Consider the following 18,141-nt stretch of genomic DNA (forward strand, 5'->3'; position numbering starts at 1 on the left):
GCATTATTGTATTTCCTTTAGCAGGAAAACAGTTTACCTATTAGGCTGGATGAAGTAGAGTTCAAGAGAGCATGCGCAGGCAGGACGGGAACATGAACTAGACAGAAAACAAAATGGTTGCAACTGCTAACCTTCATTTAAAAAGTTACAATCAAAAGTTACTAATTTTGGTCAAATTTAAGAACATGATAAGTTTAAAATGAAATTAAATATTGCTTTTACCTGAGGAGCACCATGATCATTGACCCATTTATCTTTTCTAATGACTGAACAAAATGCAGGTACAAATGAAAAGGGACCCTTTTTTCCCCTTAACACTTTCTCCCCCCCCCCCAAAAAAAAAAAAAACTGACCAGGGTGCCTGCCTTATGTTCAAGTACTGAAATTATAGGTTTTAAAAGTTTTCTGAAACTCTTTTGTTCAGAAATCACTTCTGCCTGAATTGCTTTCAGATTCTTGATTACACTCCCTCTCATGTTTACCTCAGAATATTTTTTAGAAGTTTAAAAAAATCCCCCTAATAAGAGAATAGTAACAAGAAATTCCTGTTATTATCATTTTCTGAGAAGTATTCCAGTTCTTCTTCTAAAAATTCCGCCTATTTAAAAACTTACTGATAAAGTGCCTAAGGAATAATTCAGGTTTGTAGCAGGGAGGGAAGAGCAAGGATAATAAGATCCTAATGATTGACTGTTAGGCTCTCTAAATTCAATTTCAGAGCAATTCGGATGGAAGCCAAATAATTTACAAACCATTTTGTCATTCATATCTAGTTCATCCATCGATCAACAGCAAAAAGTAAAAATTGCTAATTTCCTTGCTGCTCTACCAAAAACATTTTGGGAAGGTGAAGCTTAATGTAGGATTCTCATTCATAAATAGTGGTGTAAAATTAAACTAGACCCAATGTTGTGCTAGAACCATTTTAATATAATTATACATATCTGCCAAATCCAGGAAGAAAAGGTTTATGCATATATAACTTCCAGTTAACATCTGCAAGCATAAACAACAATGATCTCAGTTTAAAAATTCATCAGGGTCAGAGCAATTGACCAATGTCTCTTTACTGCTAGGCTTACCAACAGTAAAATACAGATGAATTAATGTCCTTTATTTCTCTTCTCTCACTCTCCTTGTCCAGACATTTTGTCGTAAAGTTTCAGTGCAGCTCACCTCCAGCCAAAAGTAATCTTTTAAAATCAGTACTCAGTTGCTCTGAATTTTGCTTATAATTATAACCTATTTAATCACGAAGAACTCCTGGAGAGGAGGAGTTCAAGGTTGCATACAATAACAGGAGATCACAGTTTTGAAGTCTAGCACAGATTAAAAACCACAGATGTACCATTTATATAAGACACACACTGATTGTCTCTTAAACTACATATTGACTCCTTATGAACATTATTTTTTAAATAAAGTAGTGCATCTAGGACAATCAGTCGCACAATTCACACAGCCCTGAAAAGTTTTTCAGTGCCAACTACCAGTTGGTCATGAAACGTGAATGAGCTTGAGACACTGTTCATTCCTAAGATTCAACCAAGGATTGGCTAAAACATTGGATCAACCTCTGCTTATGAAGGCTAGGACCTTCCCTCCCTTCCCTCACAACTTGTTGTGTGATTTTTATTTTTTGGTTGTGTTTGGTTGCACATGGCTAGAATGCATTTGATAGATCACTTTGTAAATCAGGAAAACCAATGATCTAAAACTATGAGAGGATCTTAAGCAGATTGGTTTGTCCATTTCAGGTTGCTGGTTGGTAGGCCCCTTTAAGGCCCTTCATTTTTCCTTCTATGCCTCCTGGAACTTTCATCAGAGGAGTCTGAGCATCATCCCATCTAACTCTTTTAACCAATGCCTGGCTAAAACTGGAATGTCCAGCCCAGCATATTTAAAAATCACCCACAAAAAGAGGTTCTACAGGTCTTCACAAAACCTGGAATTTCCATGAGGATGTCTGATCTTTATAATCCAAGCAGTCAGCATTGAAGTTAAGCTTCCAGGAGGCAGTTTGGTCCTTATAATCCAAGCAATCAGTGGTTGAGTTAAAACCCAAGCTTGAAGCTCCATATCCCTGGGTGGAAAGAGAAGCTGGGGACTGATTGAGATGGCTGGTAACTGCATTGGTACCCATGGGACTCAGTGTGGCCCCTGGTCCAGGAAGCTGGTGATGCATAGGGGTCAAATAAGATCCACAGTCCATGCCCCCAAAGTAGGAAGTTGAGCCAGCATATCCTTGACTATAACCTGAAGCCTGAGTATAGGTCATGGGATAGGACCTCTGCATGCAGGAAGAGGAGGTGGACAAGGGATCTGACAGTGGGGAGATGGAAGCTGGGCTCCAGATAGACACTGGAGCACTGCTGCTGGCAATGGTAGGGACTGAGGTGCTAGAGGGGGGAGTGAACTGGCCACTTGTTCCACTCTCTGAACTCACTTCCCGAGCTGGAGATGTCTTCTTTTTGGCAGGTCTCACTTTATTTTGACCTCCATTCTGTTGTTGCTGCTGCTGTTGGCGGCACTTTGCTCTTCGATTCTTAAACCATACCTTGAAAGGGAAAGAAAGTTCTTTAACATGGATTCAGTAACTCGTCAGGGACAAGAGTGGCTCCTAGACAGAAATCTGTCCTACACAGACAGATGAACTAAGTAGATACTCTCCCTGCTACTAGAGACCCATTATGAGGCACCCTCATATTTGCTTCTGGAGTTGGGGAGGCTCTATCTAAAAGCACTTGTCCCACCTTGTCCCCAGTGCAGAACAATAAATTTTTAAGAAAAAATCCCAAACCATATGGCTAAAAATTCTCCACCTCACTTTCTTATTTCTCCTTTAATAGACATACACATAGAAAAATTATATTTTTTGATGCATTCATGGTGGAATGTCTTTTGGAGGGAGACACAAGAGAGGGTGAACAATGTTGTTATATGCCAACAACAACAGCTTAAATTCAGACAGTCTATATTCCCTCTTCCAGGGATCCACAGATAATATGGAGATTGGTTCCATCACCTTATATTCTGTTTCTCCTAGAAAGACTTGCTTACAAAAGAAAGCTCAGAAGACATGATCCTGTTGAGAAAAGCTGTCTTAAAAGCCACTATTTGCTGAAAGGTTCTTTATGAATGGAGTGACTTGGATGTTCTCTTCTTTGAGCTCAAGGAGAGACCCCTCTATAATCTTCGAGGCTCAAATCTGTGCCTTCAGAGTAGTGCCACTCAGCCCATAGATGCCATTTCCTGTACTATGTTCACTGGCCTGTCAACCTCTGCCTACAACTCTGAAAATTCTCTTTACCAGCCCTGTTCACACTCTGTAATGAAGGAACAGTGTCTGGTGTGTGAGGGGGCTTATCAGAGAACTACTGGCATTTTCTGGGGTACAAGTCCTTAATTGTCCTCTTGAATGAGCTCTCCTTTTGATATTATAACTGTGGCAAAGTGGTGCCCCTAAGGCCACACTCAATGCCACCAACCATTCAGAGCCATTTCTTTTCTTCCAGTGAGGACTTTGATTCAATCCTCCCAAGTGCTAAAACTTCTTCCAACCCACTTTGAAAAGGCATTTTCTGCTTTGCAGTTCATGCTGATGGCTGGCAGTGTCACAAACTTGTCCTAGCTGAAGGAGAGACCCAGGTGTGTGTGTGGTTTAGATGCTAAACACTTTTTCCAGAGAACTCTGAATGGGGTTTGATTTCCAGGCAAGTCAGAGTTGATTTTTCCCTGTTAAGGAGGACTAAACCGAGGGAGAGGTGTGTTACTAGAGATATTGTAAAGGCATTTTATCTGCTAAATAACCTAGAACTAGAAAATTTGATTTGATCCCGAAGAAGTCAAACAAAATACATTTTTATTGTATGAACTTATTTAGTAAAAGCACCACCTGTTTCTCTTGCCTGGCTCTGTCACCAAATTTAGGTATGACCTTGAGCAAGTCATTTGCTCTGTTTGTTTAATCTATAAAAATATTTAGACCACAAAGGAGCTAAGATTCTTTCACCCCTCAAAGTCCAGGAATATAGGGGAGGATTTCCACATAGGGGAAGGGAAGAGCTAAAACCTTGCCACTACCTGAATCTCTGCCCACCAGAGCCCTAAGGACTCATGACAGTAGCTTAACTGACACTCTCATCTTGCAACCTGGACTGAGAGACTCTTGATGGTAGGACTAAATGAGAAGGGAGAGGCAAAAAAGGGGAGAAAGGAGATTAGTTTATTGGTCCCCATAGAGTCTCATAGAGTCTCTATGGGGACCAATAGTCTCATAGAAGTCTCATAGAGTCTTCCTTTGGTCCTAGCAAAGATCTAGGGCTCTCTGAGGTCTTCAACATACATCCCGATTGGGAGAGGGGTGGCACCGTCAGGAAAAATTGCTCAGATCTGCCCTACCTGCACCCTGGATTCAGGCAAGTTGATTTTCAGCGCCACTTCTTCCCGCATGAAGATATCTGGGTACCGGGTCTTGGCAAACAGCGCTTCCAGTACGTCTAGCTGAGCTCGGGTGAACGTCGTCCTCTCCCGCCGCTGTTTCCGAGGGGTGGCTGCGGGACAAGAAGCCCAGGGCCCTTTAGGGTGGGGGAGCAGTTTCTCAGTCACAGGGGTTTCCGCGGGTCCTCCGACTATCCCACCTTCCCCCCTCTTCTCCCCCCCGCCCCTCCCAACGCTCTCCCCTCCAGGGGCCTCGGCTCCGGAGACTCGGGACATACTGCCCTTTTCAGAGTAGCACCCAATTCTGAATGAGTTCGGAGATCACCCAGCCAGAGCATTACTTCGAAAGCTAACAAAACAAGCGGGAGAAAAAAAGCCCCAATCCTCCCAAATCCACCTCAAACCACAACACAAACGAAAAAGCCACTCGGTTAAATCAAAGCATCTCGGAGGACAGGAAGCTCGGATTGATCGGGCGAATCTGGATCCCGCTCCCTTGGCTTTTAGCCTTTATTCCTCCATCTTTGAAATGGGAACATAGTTCGTACTTTTATGAGGCTTAAAAAAACACACAGATCTGATCGGAAAGGAAAGCACCCGCATCTGCGGGAGTCACAACTTCCCCGGATTAAAGGAGAAGGAACTGGGGGTCAGGGGAGAAGTCCGGGCGAGGCGGGGAGAGCTGCAAAGGACGCACTAGAGAAAACTCCGCTTCTCCAAGAGGGCCCTTCGGAGGAACTAGGAGTGGAGTTATAAGCAAGGGCCTCGCCCCCAAGTGACAAGGGCAGTAACCTTTCTCACTCTACCCCAATGCGTGTCCACTAGTCACTCGAATTACGAATCAAGTGGCATGATTTTCTGCAACTGTTGCAGACCCACCTACTCGCTTCTTCCCAGCCCCTGTTCTCTTCTCGGTCAGTAAATGCCTGGTCTTCAATGCTTCCTAGCAAGGAAAACCCAGCAGGGACCTCACCAGGAGCTGGGATGGGGTCGGCATGACCTCCAAACCCAGGTATGGGGGGAAAAGGGTGTCACAACCCCGCGGAGCGGGCGTGGGGAAGGGCGGGGCAGGAGTGCGGGGAGAGCTCACTTACCCGGGTAGCCCACGGAGGGGTGCAGCAAGTCCATACCCGAAGTGGTCAGACTCAGCCCATTGACTGCGTAAGGTGGTTGCTTAAGATAAGACATCATGCTAAGGTTGTTTGTAGGTGCAAAGTCGGCCCAAATGGGGGAGACCCAGCCGGAAGATCTCGGTTCGCCTGGGGTGGACAGGTTCAGGGTCCTTGGTGGGTGGGTTTGCAGTGGTGGAACTAAGGGCAAAACAAACAAACAAACAGAGGTGCTGGTTTACTGCTTCGGAGGCAGCAGCTCTCTCACGTTCCACCACTAACTAAAAAGAGCCCGGGCTCCGCAAGGCAGAGGCTTTTAAAGGACTTGCAGACAACCCCCCTCCACCTCCACCTCCAGCTGCTCGGGAACTAGAGGGGGGATAGAGGGAGACCAGATAAACCTGTCTTCCCCACCCCCACCCTAAACTTAAAAAAAAAAAAAAAGACCCTAAGAAAGCAATTACAATCTGCCTTCCCCAAGAACAAAACCCCACGCCTTCAAATACACACATTGCATTCCTATCCCAACATTTGCATAGAACTCATTGGCTGGCACTAGCTAATTGTCTCAAACAAAACTTGATTGGGGCCATTTGCAGAGACAAAGAACTCTTTGGCTAAATAAATAATGCTGATAACAAAGCCCATTGGTGAGAAACAAAGAAACAATTCAAGAAATCTACCTCTCCCCAGACTGTTGCCTTTCCATGACAGAGATTTTAATTATCTTAGCTTTTTACCACTTTCAACTGCTGCGAACCTAAAATGTCAGTGCATTAAACATCTAAAATACCAACTTGCTAAACAACAAACTTGAGAAAACTGCCCAACCATTATTATTCCACATTTAAAGTCATTTCCAGTAATCATTTTCACCTAATTAGTAGTCTGGATAATTAGATTTCGAGGTAAGTAACAGATTTATTAGGGTTTTGGAGAACCTTGATTATATGTGTCTAAAACAACTAAAGCTAAACAAACAAGTATTTAACTTTTAAGCGACATCCATCAAATATTTAAACATGCTGCAAAAAAGTGTTCAAGATTGGCATAGGGCTTGCCGGAAATTCTGAAGTAAAGTTAGAATCTCACCAATCAGATAATGACAGGCCCCAACATTTGCAAGTAGAAAGGGTGCACATTTGTAGTGCAAGCCGATTCCATGTTGAATTTGATGTGTGGAAGCTGCAGATGCTGCAAGAGGAGGCAAATTTTCCGACAGTTGGGTGCTCAGCAGCAAAGTTTCCTGTTAACTGGAACTGGCTTTTGCACATTTTAGTTTTGAAGAAAACAGATACATAAACACCCAAAGTTGTGAAACTAATGCAATTTCTCCCCACTTTAAGAAAATGAGCTGGGAGGTGGGAGGGGAAAGGAAGAAAAAAAAAGTTATTTACTTTCTCTAGTTGAATTCTTCCTGCCTCCTCCCAGTACAGAGATTCAAAATAGATGTATACATTAGCTAGCAGTTTGCAGGTCTGCTTTTATTTTCCTAAAATGTGGCACTCATCCTGCAAGGATCTCTCCTTTGAAACTTTGACACTATGGGACATTTCCTCAAAATGGCGGATAGAAGATTAGCAGTTCTCTCTTACTTTTACCAAGGTCTTAAATGAGTTTTAAGGGCGTTAGATTTTCATATTTATATTACTTAAGACATGGAGGCACAAAGTTCCACTAATGGAACTCAGTTATTGGGACTTCTTCATGATTTCAATTCAGAGCACAAGTCATGCTTTTTCACCCTAAGATATAATTTAATGTAATTTTATAAATGTCCTTCTTGGAGGAATTGGTATTATTAATCAGTAAAACTAATGCAGTTGCTCCTACAAAGAATTTGTTTTGTATTCTTCTCTTTTCAGGATGCAGTTTATTTAGAGGCTATGAAAGTAACATCGCTTTAAAATACGATCATTTATTTGTTTCAATAGCCCCTAAGCTGGAGTCCTTTTTTTTGTTGAATACATTACTACCTTGGAAAGTTCTGAACTGCTATAGAGAAAGCTAGCCATAAAGTACACACGAGAAATATGGAAGTGTTCTTACATGTCTAGCTCTCATCCAATTAGAAATGCCTGACACATCATACAATAAAGTAACACATTCCAACATAAAAAGCAGTAATAGAAAGCAACAGGACCGAGAGCCTTCTTGGAGTTCCTTTGCCCTTGCCCATCACCAAATGGCTAAAATTCTCAGGATAGACTATTTTCACTTTGACTACTGGATCCACCTTTAAAAGAGAAAGAGGAAAACACAAAAACAAAAACAAAACCACGGGGCACTCTCAACTACCAACAGAGGTATTCCCTACCCCAAGAAGTGGCCGTGGGCCCTTCTCTCTAACTTTCGAATCCCTCTACGGACGCCTGTCCCCCTTCCTCTCAAAGCAGTGGAGAAGAGGAAAAAGAAATACCCTTTCAGTATGACCGCTCACGAGGCGAGGTGGCCTCAGGAGAACTCATGCCTAGGAGGAAACGGCGGTAGTGCGGTGAGTCCCAGCAGCCGGTCGGCGCCCGCACCCCCGGGCGCAAGTGGCTCGGTCCGGCGTCCCTGTCCGGCAGCCCCGCAGCCCCGCAGCCCGGGCGCCCGAGGTCCCGCTCCACTGCCCGCGTCGGCCAGCGCAGCCTTATATCTAACGGTCAATTCGTGCAATCTGTCGCTTCCCCCTCCCCCCACCTTGTTTTTTTTTTTCTTCCAAGAAGCCCATCTACCAGTTGCTGTGTCCTCGCTCAATAATAATTACCTCGTCCGAGAATTAATTATAATAAATGTTTTCTTGATAAACTAACGAGATAATCCGAGGGGCACACGTCCCTTAATTACAGGCCGCCGTGCTCAGCTCTGCTTCTCGTCCTGGCTGATTAATTTTCTGCATGATGGAAAGGAAACAAAACTACGCGGACTGGTGACTGTGCGGCTGGGACAGACGACGGAGAGGGCCAGGAAGGCAAGAAGGAGGAAAGAAAGAAAAAGGAGATGTACGGGCACCGCAGAAAACAGCAGGCGCTGGCCTCTCCCCCGCAAACTCGAGTGAAAGTTTCTGGCCTCAGGGAATCAAACAACTCTGCCACCCGCGAGGGAGGGAGGAAGAAACGTGCCAAAAGGGTTGGCCTTGACTATTAATTATCGTTAGGAGAAAGCCCGGGAGTTAGCTCTGGAAGAAGCCTGGGTGTCTACCTTACTTTGGGGGAGGAGTTTCCTCTCAACTCCTCTGGTGCTAATAACTTTCGGTGGCTAGAAAAAGTCGCGAGGTGAGCAGGAGAAATGCTGATGGAGGGCCATATTACAAGGAGCGGCTTCCCCTCCCTCCCCCAAGTAATCTTCCACTGCCGGGTAGACGAAGTTCGGCCTTCTCCGCACACCACCACTGTCTGTTAAGGGGTAATTCTGATAGAGCACTTGGGTTTCAAATTAAAAAAAAAAAAAAAAAGTGCCCTGAAATCGAACATATGCTTTCAATAGTCACTTGAATGCATCAACACGACGACTTCTTCGGAGTTTGCGGCGCGACACGTCGCTCAGGCCCAGTGTTGGCAGAGACCCTCTGTTGATTCTCGCTGGACAGACAGAGCAGAGGCTGTGCCTCTGCGAACCGCTGGATCCCGGCCCGGCCCGGACCCACAACCCTTCAATGTGCGCGAGCCTGAGAGTGCAAGAGCGCGCGGGCGGGCCCCACCGCTGCCGCAGACGGAGTACAGCTGAGGGACCGAGATCCCCAGCGGAAGGATTCCCGTCCCCAGCCCGGCTGCGGCCTCCGGCGGAGCAGGGGCCCCTCGCCACCATTTCTGCACTCCCCAGGTGCGCGCGGAGGGCTACGCGGAGCGCACACCAAAGCATCCTCGGCAAAGTCACATTGGAAAACCACACTTCCTCGCTGCCTCGGCCTGGTGACCCAGGTCTAGGATCACGACTACCGTGTGTGGTAGGGGGAGGGGAGCTGCACTCCCAGGGATTGAGGTGGGGGGTGTGATTAAAAAAAAAAATACGAGAAAGGGAAGCCTTTGGAAGATGATGAGAACAGAGCTGTTCTTGGCTTTGGAAGAGGCGAGCAAAAAAGGAGAGGCGAGCTCTGGGGTGGAGGAGACGCCGGCGCTGCCCGCCTCCTGGGTTAACCGCTCGGGTTTCGGTTCACGTTCTTTAGGGGTAATCTGGGGGTTTGAGAGGCGGCTGCCGGTCCCAGCCGACCCGCAAAAGAGTTGGTCTTCAGGCCCAAGGGCCCAAGGAAGCCTCTACCCTATTATTATTATTATTATTATTTTTAACCCACCCACCTAGCTACATCTGCATCTTTTTGTCTCGGGCTCTAAAAACATCCTTGGGATCAATCCAAACGACCCCAACCAAACGTGGGGGCCAAAAGATCGAAGGCAAAATCCCAGAATGGCGTGGACATAAAAACCCACAAACAACCCCCCTCCCAAACGCCCCAGATTAGATTCGCAGGATTTCGACGATTTGCAGTAGTGGCGACCCCCGGGAGCACACTCCCTCCCGCCCTCCCACTCCCGCCCTCTCTCCAGATTGTCAATTTTTCTCAATGATCGTTATTACACTTCAAATAAAAGAGAAAAAAAATACATCGGGCTTCAGATGAACTCCACGTTCGCAGTGGTGCATGGGTCGGTCTATTGGAGGTCGAGGGTGATGACAGACAGAGGGATACATCGATATGGATATAGACAGACAAGACAAACGGACACTTACCTTACAGCCGCATTGGAGGTTGGGGGGGGGAAATCAAATTATCCTTCAAAATCCCAAATATCCAGCTATCCTAAAAGAAATGAAGAGTATTCAGTTAGAAACCTTGCAGTCTTCACCCTTCCATAAAAGTCGAACACAACCAAAATATATTATTTTTTTTTCCAGAGAGAACAGAATATGAAGAAAGTGCCTGAGTTAGAAAGGCGTGCGCCCCTCTAAGATACATACAAAGTAGACGTGGTGAGTGAGGGCGGCTGTAGCGATTTTTATTTTTAATAACAGTGGAGGCTGAGTTGGAGCTGAGGTCGGTTCCGCTCTCAGGGAGATTTGCTGAGAAAGCGCCTCTCTGGCAACTTTTTGACGCAAACTCTCCAACCAATGGCAGGGAGAGAATGATTGACACATCTAAGCCAGAGGGAAAATAATAAAAACACACAACAGGGGGAGGAAAACAGGCCTCTGCTGCACGGGGGGACGAGCAGGCAACAAATCCAGGCCTCCGACATTACCAGAATGTTCTTGAAAGACACTGGGCTCCGCTTAAAATATACATTATGGGCCGGCGCATGTGAACTAATTGTATAATTAAAATGATGGACAGGGAGGCCTCCCCTTACCTTCTTTCCCTCATATTTCTTTACACTCCTTTCTTGTACCCTTTCCTTTTGGTTTTAATTTTATAAAATAACAAACAATTTAAGCTAGGAAGATAAAAATATTTAAGACTGGAGAAGGGTGGGTGTGAGAGAGAACTGGGTTCTCCCTCCAACACTAGCAATAAGTACGAATCAGAGACAGAAAGCAAGCCATACTGAAACTTAAAAAGAGTACGTCCTCTCAAACAGAGCCAGACCACCTTGGGGCTAGAAAGAGTGAAGGAAGGAGGCCTGGGAGTGAGTTGTGGACCTGCAGGGAAGATGGAGACAGACACCCAAGCCAAAGAACAAACTATTCAAAACAAGACAAAACTCGGCGTCCTCTCTCTTCTTTTTAAGTCCTTATAAATATCCCCTGGTCCCCGAGAGCGGGAGATCTAGTCTCCGGGTTTCAGTTCAGTGTTTTTGGAGTGGAGAAGCCCACGGAAGGCTATAAAAAGCACGAGCCCCGAAATCTAACTCCAAGGCTGGTTGGGAGGAAGCAGGAGGGCCCGGGTCAGGCCTCGCGGGTGCGGGTGTGGGCGAGAGCCTCCGCTGGAAACAGTTTCTGCATTAGAACAAACGCCACCCAACTCCCAAGGCTGCGGAGCCTCCCGGAGCTCACCGGGTTGGCGCCCCGAGAGACCAGGTCTGAGAGCTGGGAGGCAGGGAGGTGTTGGTACCAGGCGACCCCAGCCGGAGAAAGCTAACCTCAGCCCCACTTTTCCGCCTGGCAGAGAGCGAGGATCCGATAGCTTTCCCACCGATCGAGTCCCTAGAAAGGCAGAAACAGATTGGGCGGAGTATCGGGTGGTAGGGGGACAAATGTAACTACTGAGTGTGTGCACGGGGGTTGGGTGGGGGTGGGGCTGGCGGGAGCACAAGACAGCTCTCTACCTTCACAAGTACCAGTGCAGGAAAAAAAAAATAAAATCTCTTTCTAAACACCCCCACCCACCCACCACCACCACCACCACCACCACCAGGGCAAGTGGGCCCAAAGAAACAGCTCGCTGCCTTTAATTTGGGGACCTATGTTAATGAAGTTGGTAATTAATTCGTCGCTTTGTTGTCGGTTCTTATACTGTATGTGTAATCAAATGTGGCCGTCCTTGGGATTTACAGCAATTAACGAATTACGGGAGTGCGCACGAGGCAGCAAGCTCTCAGCAGCCGGGCTGGGCTGCGGCTCCGGCTCGGCCTAGGGCTGGGCACTCTGAGGCCGAAGCCCGACTCGCAGGTGTCTCTAGAGGTTTGGGCCCCGGCGGCCCCACGAGTCCCGGAGCGGCCCCGGGCCCGCCCTGCTCTTCCCGGGCCCTCCGCAGCAGCTCCAGTCTGAGGAAACCCGCTGGCTGTCGCGTTCCCAGGAGTCACGACTTTCTGGGGGCCGGGCTGGGGGGGGGAGGGTGAGTACGGACCTTTTAAAATCACCCCTCCCCCACGGTGCTGAAACACCTGGCGACTGCCCCTCAGGCCTTTAATTTGGGAAGGGAGAGAGGGAACAAATGCCCCAGGCAGTCTGTCCTCGGTGGCGCTGGCTGTTGAAGTCCAGTTCGGGTACTCTTGGTCAGAGTCACCACGCTTTCGATCAAGGAAGGTCAAATCCATGCCGGTCACCCGAATCAGAGTGTCCCTTCCTACCCAAAACCCCGCCAACAAACGACAGGGTTTCCCCAGTTTGATCATAATGATGTTTAAGGCATCAAAGATGGAAAAAGAAACATGAACATTGAGGATATGGCTCAGGGAGGCCTTGGGGACAGTGGGGGTGGGGTGGGGTGGAGAAATATTAGACCACACGCTTGTGACTGGAAAAAAAAATGGATTGGGAGATCTTTCTGTTGTAGGGTCCAGTATCGTGGGAAACCTCTCAAGTCTGAAGTAGAGGTTTGGGATGTCCTCTAAGATGACCCCGGGCAGCTGAGCCTCCCTGATAATTCCGGGGTTCTTTTAGGGGTAGGTTTCTTCGCGATGGGGCGTGAGAGGGCTTCCCCCTTTTCCGCTACCCGCAGCAGACAGCTCCCGCTTCTCCTTTGCCCTCTAGTCTTAACTTCGCAGAAATACGGTGCCAATAAACCACGAGTTGGAAATGGACAGTGTTAAATAAACAAGGGTCTCTTTAAAATTCTCATCCACTTCAGATGTCTAAAGTAAGATTGTGATGATTTTGTCACGGTTTGGTAAATTTACCCCTTTAAGAGGCTTTCATAAATCCCAGAACACACCTTCAGCCAGATTTGAATATAGATTTAGGTTTTAAAACCCAGAAGCTGGAAACACCGCTTTATCAAAGAGAATTTCCCTTTAGCTTAGCAATGTGCTGAAGCTCTTAAAAGATTGGATCTGAGAGAGAGAGCGAGACAGACAGAGAGAGAGAGAGAGACAGAGAGGAGAAAGAGAACTAGAGACAGAGAGATTCAGACAGGGAAAAAAAAAAAAAAAAAAAGACTTTCTTTTTCTTTCTAGAGGAATTCTGCCCAGACTCTGCAGCAGTTGGTAGCAGGCAAGCTTTCTCCTGGGTGTCGCCTGGAAAGTTGCAAAATTGCTCTTCACCTGTAAGAACATGCTCTTTATCTTCCAGTCTCTTCTTGTCAATTTGGAAATTGCAGACAGCCTGGCTCAGGTACAGTTTCCACAAACCCTACTCTAGGTCAGGACAAAAGCCACTGGCTTTGGGGGAAGGGGGGCTGGGCTGTTTCACTGAAAACCTTAGAGGCTTGGTGGGAGGAAAAGAGTCCTTGGATGAAAACTTCTAACTCTTGATTTTCAGTAAGTTCTTAAACTTCCCATATACTTACTATCTGCTCATTGTATTTCTTTTCTATGGGTTTAACTCCCCCCCCCCCGTTTCTGTGTTTTTCAATTTTTTTTCAATCAATCTGACTTTTGGTAGCATGCTTTGTGCTTTTAAACAATTTTCATTAACATGTGGATGGTTTTTAATTGCCAAGTGTACAATTATCTTGCTAAGCATATGACATATAAGTATTCAGAAGTGAAATTAAGAAAACAATACACAAGGAAGCAAATTATTTGTCAAGCTTGCATGCAGTTTCTAGAATATGGCTGGTATTCATATTTTGAAATCTAAGTTCATGTTTAGCATTAACTGGGCTTCCTTTCTTCATCCCACATGCCTGGCCAGTTCAAAATACTTCAAACTTTCCTCCAAGTTTATTAACTATGAGGGAGGGTTAAGTTGGGGGAGGGGGGAAGAGAGACAGAGAGGTCCCCGTTCTTCTAGGCTAATTAAAAAAAGAAGAACAAAACCCATATTCCGTGAGAACAACCTCTCTGGGGAAAAGGGGACAGTTAGATGCTCTGAACACCCACTTTGGAAATATGAAGATTAATTTCCAATCTTTTCAGCAATTCAGTGGACAGTGAGGGACCACATTTTGCCTGAAATCTACCACGGTCTTTAGAAGGAAGTCATTTTTCATTAAGTTTTTAAGACATGACTTTATTACAAACTTTGCCAAAATCAATAATAACCACAATTTAATATTGGCCATGCAAGCCGAATTTGAGGGGAAATGTAAGGCAACCGATCACTTACGAACTAAGCTTGGGTTGTTCACTCCCTGCATTACCGTCGCCTTAGAAAAGAGAGTAAAGGAGAAAGAAACAACTTCAAAGATAGGATTGTGCTGTCTTGATAAAAGAGCAGGAGGCAAACTCCAAATGCAAAAAAAAAAAAAAAAAGGAAAAGAGGACCATGTTGTTCCGGAATGAAACGGATTAAGATTGTGTGACAAGTGCAAGATGTGGGGCTGTGAGACATTTATGAGCTGAGTGTGAGCTGGGAGCTATGCATCTGTCCCTGGGAGTGTGGGGACCAAGGGTGTGTACAGAGCAGGGTTAGAGTGAGGGATAGGAAAGAGTTCTGTGAGTGTGAGAGATGAAACGTGTGTGTGTGTGTGTGTGTGTGTGTGTGTGTGTGTGTGTTGGAAGGGTGTGGATGGGAATGTGGATGGATTGATGAAGGGTGGTAGCTGTCAGTTTACATAATTTTCATCTCCTGGTCTTGAAGTTTCCTTGAAATCAATTCTACTGCAGGCAGCAGCCTTGAGCTTACAGAGGTGATATAAAACAACCATTACAGTCCAATATCTTGCCTGTTTGCAAACTTCATTTAAAACTGGCGGAAAAAAGACCCAGGAATGGTTTTGTAAGAAAGGAAAAAAAGAAGAAAAGAAAACCACAGTGAAGCTTTAAACTAGTTTGGATAAATCTCTAATCTTTTATTTGTAACCTTTTACAAGCTTTATTTCCTGTATATGAAAAGCTTCTTTTATACGGGCACGACAGACTTTTCCTTTGGATTTTTAATTAGAGCCCATCAATTGTAGCCATATTTAAGAATCAATATAAAGTAATCCTTCGAGATGGGATAAGGTTTTAATCGAAAATCTAATTTCCCACTCTTTGCAGATCATTTTAAGGGCTGGTTGATTAAAAAAAAAAAGTTCAACATTTAAAAGACATGACACCTAAAACCTGGAAAAGATCATGTCTACAAGAAACCAACTTATATTGTCCTACAAAGAAAAAGTCTGGCTGTTGAAGGGAACTTTTTTCTTCCTCTTAGAATTTCACTTATTTATTTATTTATTTTTTAAATGCTACTCTCTAAGGTGGCTCCTCAGAGAGTGTGTTCACATTGAATGGGGAGGAGAAAAGAGAGAAATTGTTCCAAATAGTATTTCATGTGCAAAAGATAGTAACCTAAATTTTTTATCAACAAAGAAAACAGATCTTGACAGATCCTTTTCACTACATGCTCATCAATTCCCAAGGTTAGAGACTGAATAACACACTTTTCACTTTTGTCCATAGATATAAACTTTCTACCTTAATATCCAGGAATGAATATTTCTGACCAGCTTCAAAACTTCAATTATAGAATTTAGATATTTTTTTACAATGAAAAAGTAGCTTATCACAAAAGGCATAGAATTTTATACAGTTCTACCAGAATTTGTTAGCTTTCAATTTGTCTACAAATATATATATATATATATACATTTTTTTTAAAAAAAAAAAAAGGAGAAGAAGAAGAGAAAGAAAAATGAAAGAAAGGAAGGAAACAAAAACTAATTGTAGATGCATAGTCTGGACACTTTTTCTCCTGAATGATCTCGCCTGAGGTATTTGTTCGAAAGCTTCACATAACCTAAATATGCACAGTATATTTTCAACATTCTCTGCTTTAGTTTGAGATCTACAAATCATCTGTAAATTAGAAAGACCCCCCCACAGACACACATACACACAAGTTTACAGAAGTATTTTCAGTCACTGTACTTGTTTTTATTATTATATCTGTTAAATGCATTTGAAAAAAATGAACTCATCGTGTTTGCTTTTTTAAAATCTGAACGAAGTGGCTTTGCACATGTTTGATACCCATGCTTTTATCTGCAGAAATTTCAATTTATTTAAAAGCCTGGCGTTTAATGCACGACATGACCGCATGAATTTTAGAGAAACCCTCTTGTATTTCTCCGTAATCGCGTCTAATGAAAACCTGGGATTTTCCATTATTAAAAAAAAAAAGTGAAAATATAATGCATCTTCATTAGGAAAATTGACTGCTGTGCTCACTACAGTTCTTAATTGAAAAGGCAACCTATTTTAATGGTGTGGTTGAGAAGAAGATTACATACTTTATCCAAACACAAAGACAATTAATAATGAGAAGCAGGCTGCTGCCATTAACTCTAATGCAGTTGCATCAATGTCAGTGAAAAGTGCTCATACCTGAGATACACGGTGCATACTCCCCCGGCTCCCTCCTTCCCCAATTCACCCACTCCTTATTTTGGGTTTCTTAAGGTGCAAAGCGCCAGGGCTGGCTGTGGTCAGGCGGGCTATTTTCGGACAAGTGCTGCGCGGGGCTGGTCGCCCGTGCCCGCGGGTCGCTGGGTCCCGGGCTGCGCCGCCCCGCCCGAGGCGCCCGGGTTGCTGGGCTCTAGCTCAAACCTTGCGCCCTCCCGCCTGCGCGCGCGGAGCGGAGTGAGGGCGGCTGCGGCCTCAGAGCGCTGGAGGATTTGGATGCTCAGAGCCACCTGGTACATTTTGAGAAGTTTAACGAAGCAGACTGTGCTACCTCGGAGACTGGGTTCTGCTCTGATTCATTTATGGAAAAGTTATGGTGGTGATGGTAGGGATCTTGTAAAATCGAGAGTGTGTTTGGAGAGGACCGTTGAGCGCACATGGTCGTCTGGCCAATTAACCAAGTTTTTTTAAAGCGTCCCCTCTCCAGCTCTCGGGCCAGGGGAGCAAAGGGTGCGTGCCTGTGTATGTGTATGTGTGTATGTGCGCGCGCGCGTCTGTGCGCGCGCGTGTCTCTGTATCTGCGTGTGTACTCGCAAGCGCGTGTGTTTTGGGGAAGAGGGGCATTCCAATTTTTTCTTAGACCCTATCACGTCCTCACTGTAGGCTGGAAGGAGATCGCCGCGGTCTCTGGGCTTTGCTCTGGTGGACTAGACACGGCCTGTTGAGAACACGCGCGGGCAGCCTTAGATGCATGGCGGCTAGCTGAGATAACCAGCTCCGGAAGGGAAGACCCTGAGCTCTCGCCCTTGGAGCGGAACAAGCGGCGACACTTGGTCCTGGGCCTGGTCCAGTGGTCGCCAGCGTTCCCAGAAGGGCGCGAGTTGCCATCCAAGTCCTCATTTCCCAAAGCGAGTACAGGTTGAGGAAGGGGCAAACTCTCAATCTTGGTCCTTAGAAAGATACTTTGGTGTTCTTGCTTGGCCTCCTGGAGCACCTGGAACCAGCTCTGGTCCTCTCCCTTCCATAGTGCCATAGTGCCCTCTTCAAGTCCGGGCTCAGGTAGCTAAGGAAGTGCTGTCTCCCATCAGTATCACCCTCTTCCTGCTTCCCAATCTCCACCCTGACCCAGTGTGGTCCAGGGCACTGCTACAGGCACATCCAAGTCCAGTCCATCACTTCCCATCACTAGAGAACTGGTGGGGAGAGCACACCTTTGGGCTGTCATAAACAGCAGCTATTGATAGGGCCTGGGCCTGAGGAAGGTGTCTAGGAAAGAAGAGAGAGAAGCAGGTAGTTAGACTTCTGAGACTGCCCTAAAGATACTTGCACATATCCACCCTCATGTTGAAGGAAGATCCCATTCTCTAAGGGCCAACTAGACACACTCTAGTTTGAGTGCTAGCCTCACAGGAAAGCTCCTTCCCCCATATGCATGCTTCCCTCTGCAGCCCTCAGTTCCCTCAGTC

General features: G+C 45.6%; 1 protein-coding gene and 1 long non-coding RNA gene across 40 annotated transcripts in view; one reads left to right on the forward strand and one right to left on the reverse strand.

Moving 5' to 3' along the window:
- Window positions 1-909: 909 nt before the first annotated feature.
- Window positions 910-16,865, reverse strand: Otx2 (orthodenticle homeobox 2). Of its 11 annotated transcripts, none has more exons than XM_040274667.2 (6): window positions 16,658-16,865; window positions 10,260-10,329; window positions 6,642-6,743; window positions 5,535-5,750; window positions 4,402-4,577; window positions 910-2,557 (listed from the first exon to the last, which is right to left on the reverse strand). In XM_040274667.2, the coding sequence occupies exons 4-6, from the start codon at window positions 5,629-5,631 to the stop codon at window positions 1,937-1,939; spliced, it is 894 nt and encodes a 297-aa protein (XP_040130601.1). In that variant the 5' UTR covers window positions 5,632-5,750; window positions 6,642-6,743; window positions 10,260-10,329; window positions 16,658-16,865; the 3' UTR covers window positions 910-1,936. The 11 variants fall into 11 exon arrangements, with proteins under 11 accessions (XP_040130601.1, XP_021580423.1, XP_021580424.1 ...); XM_021724748.3 differs by lacking the exon at window positions 16,658-16,865 and adding an exon at window positions 10,488-10,630; XM_021724749.3 differs by lacking the exon at window positions 6,642-6,743.
- Window positions 12,681-18,141, forward strand: part of LOC110597880 (uncharacterized) — a 297,780-nt gene continuing 292,319 nt past the window's right edge. For 5 of the 29 annotated variants that reach the window (XR_013438921.1, XR_013438928.1, XR_013438911.1 and 2 more), the window contains exon 1: window positions 12,681-13,517. This is a non-coding gene — a long non-coding RNA (uncharacterized LOC110597880). The remainder of the gene's footprint in view (window positions 13,518-18,141) is intronic. The other 24 variants (XR_013438919.1, XR_013438916.1, XR_013438915.1 and 21 more) reach the window with 15 other exon arrangements.

Source organism: Ictidomys tridecemlineatus, chromosome 5 (assembly GCF_052094955.1).
Source record: "Ictidomys tridecemlineatus isolate mIctTri1 chromosome 5, mIctTri1.hap1, whole genome shotgun sequence".
In the NCBI taxonomy this organism is placed as follows: domain Eukaryota; kingdom Metazoa; phylum Chordata; class Mammalia; order Rodentia; family Sciuridae; genus Ictidomys; species Ictidomys tridecemlineatus.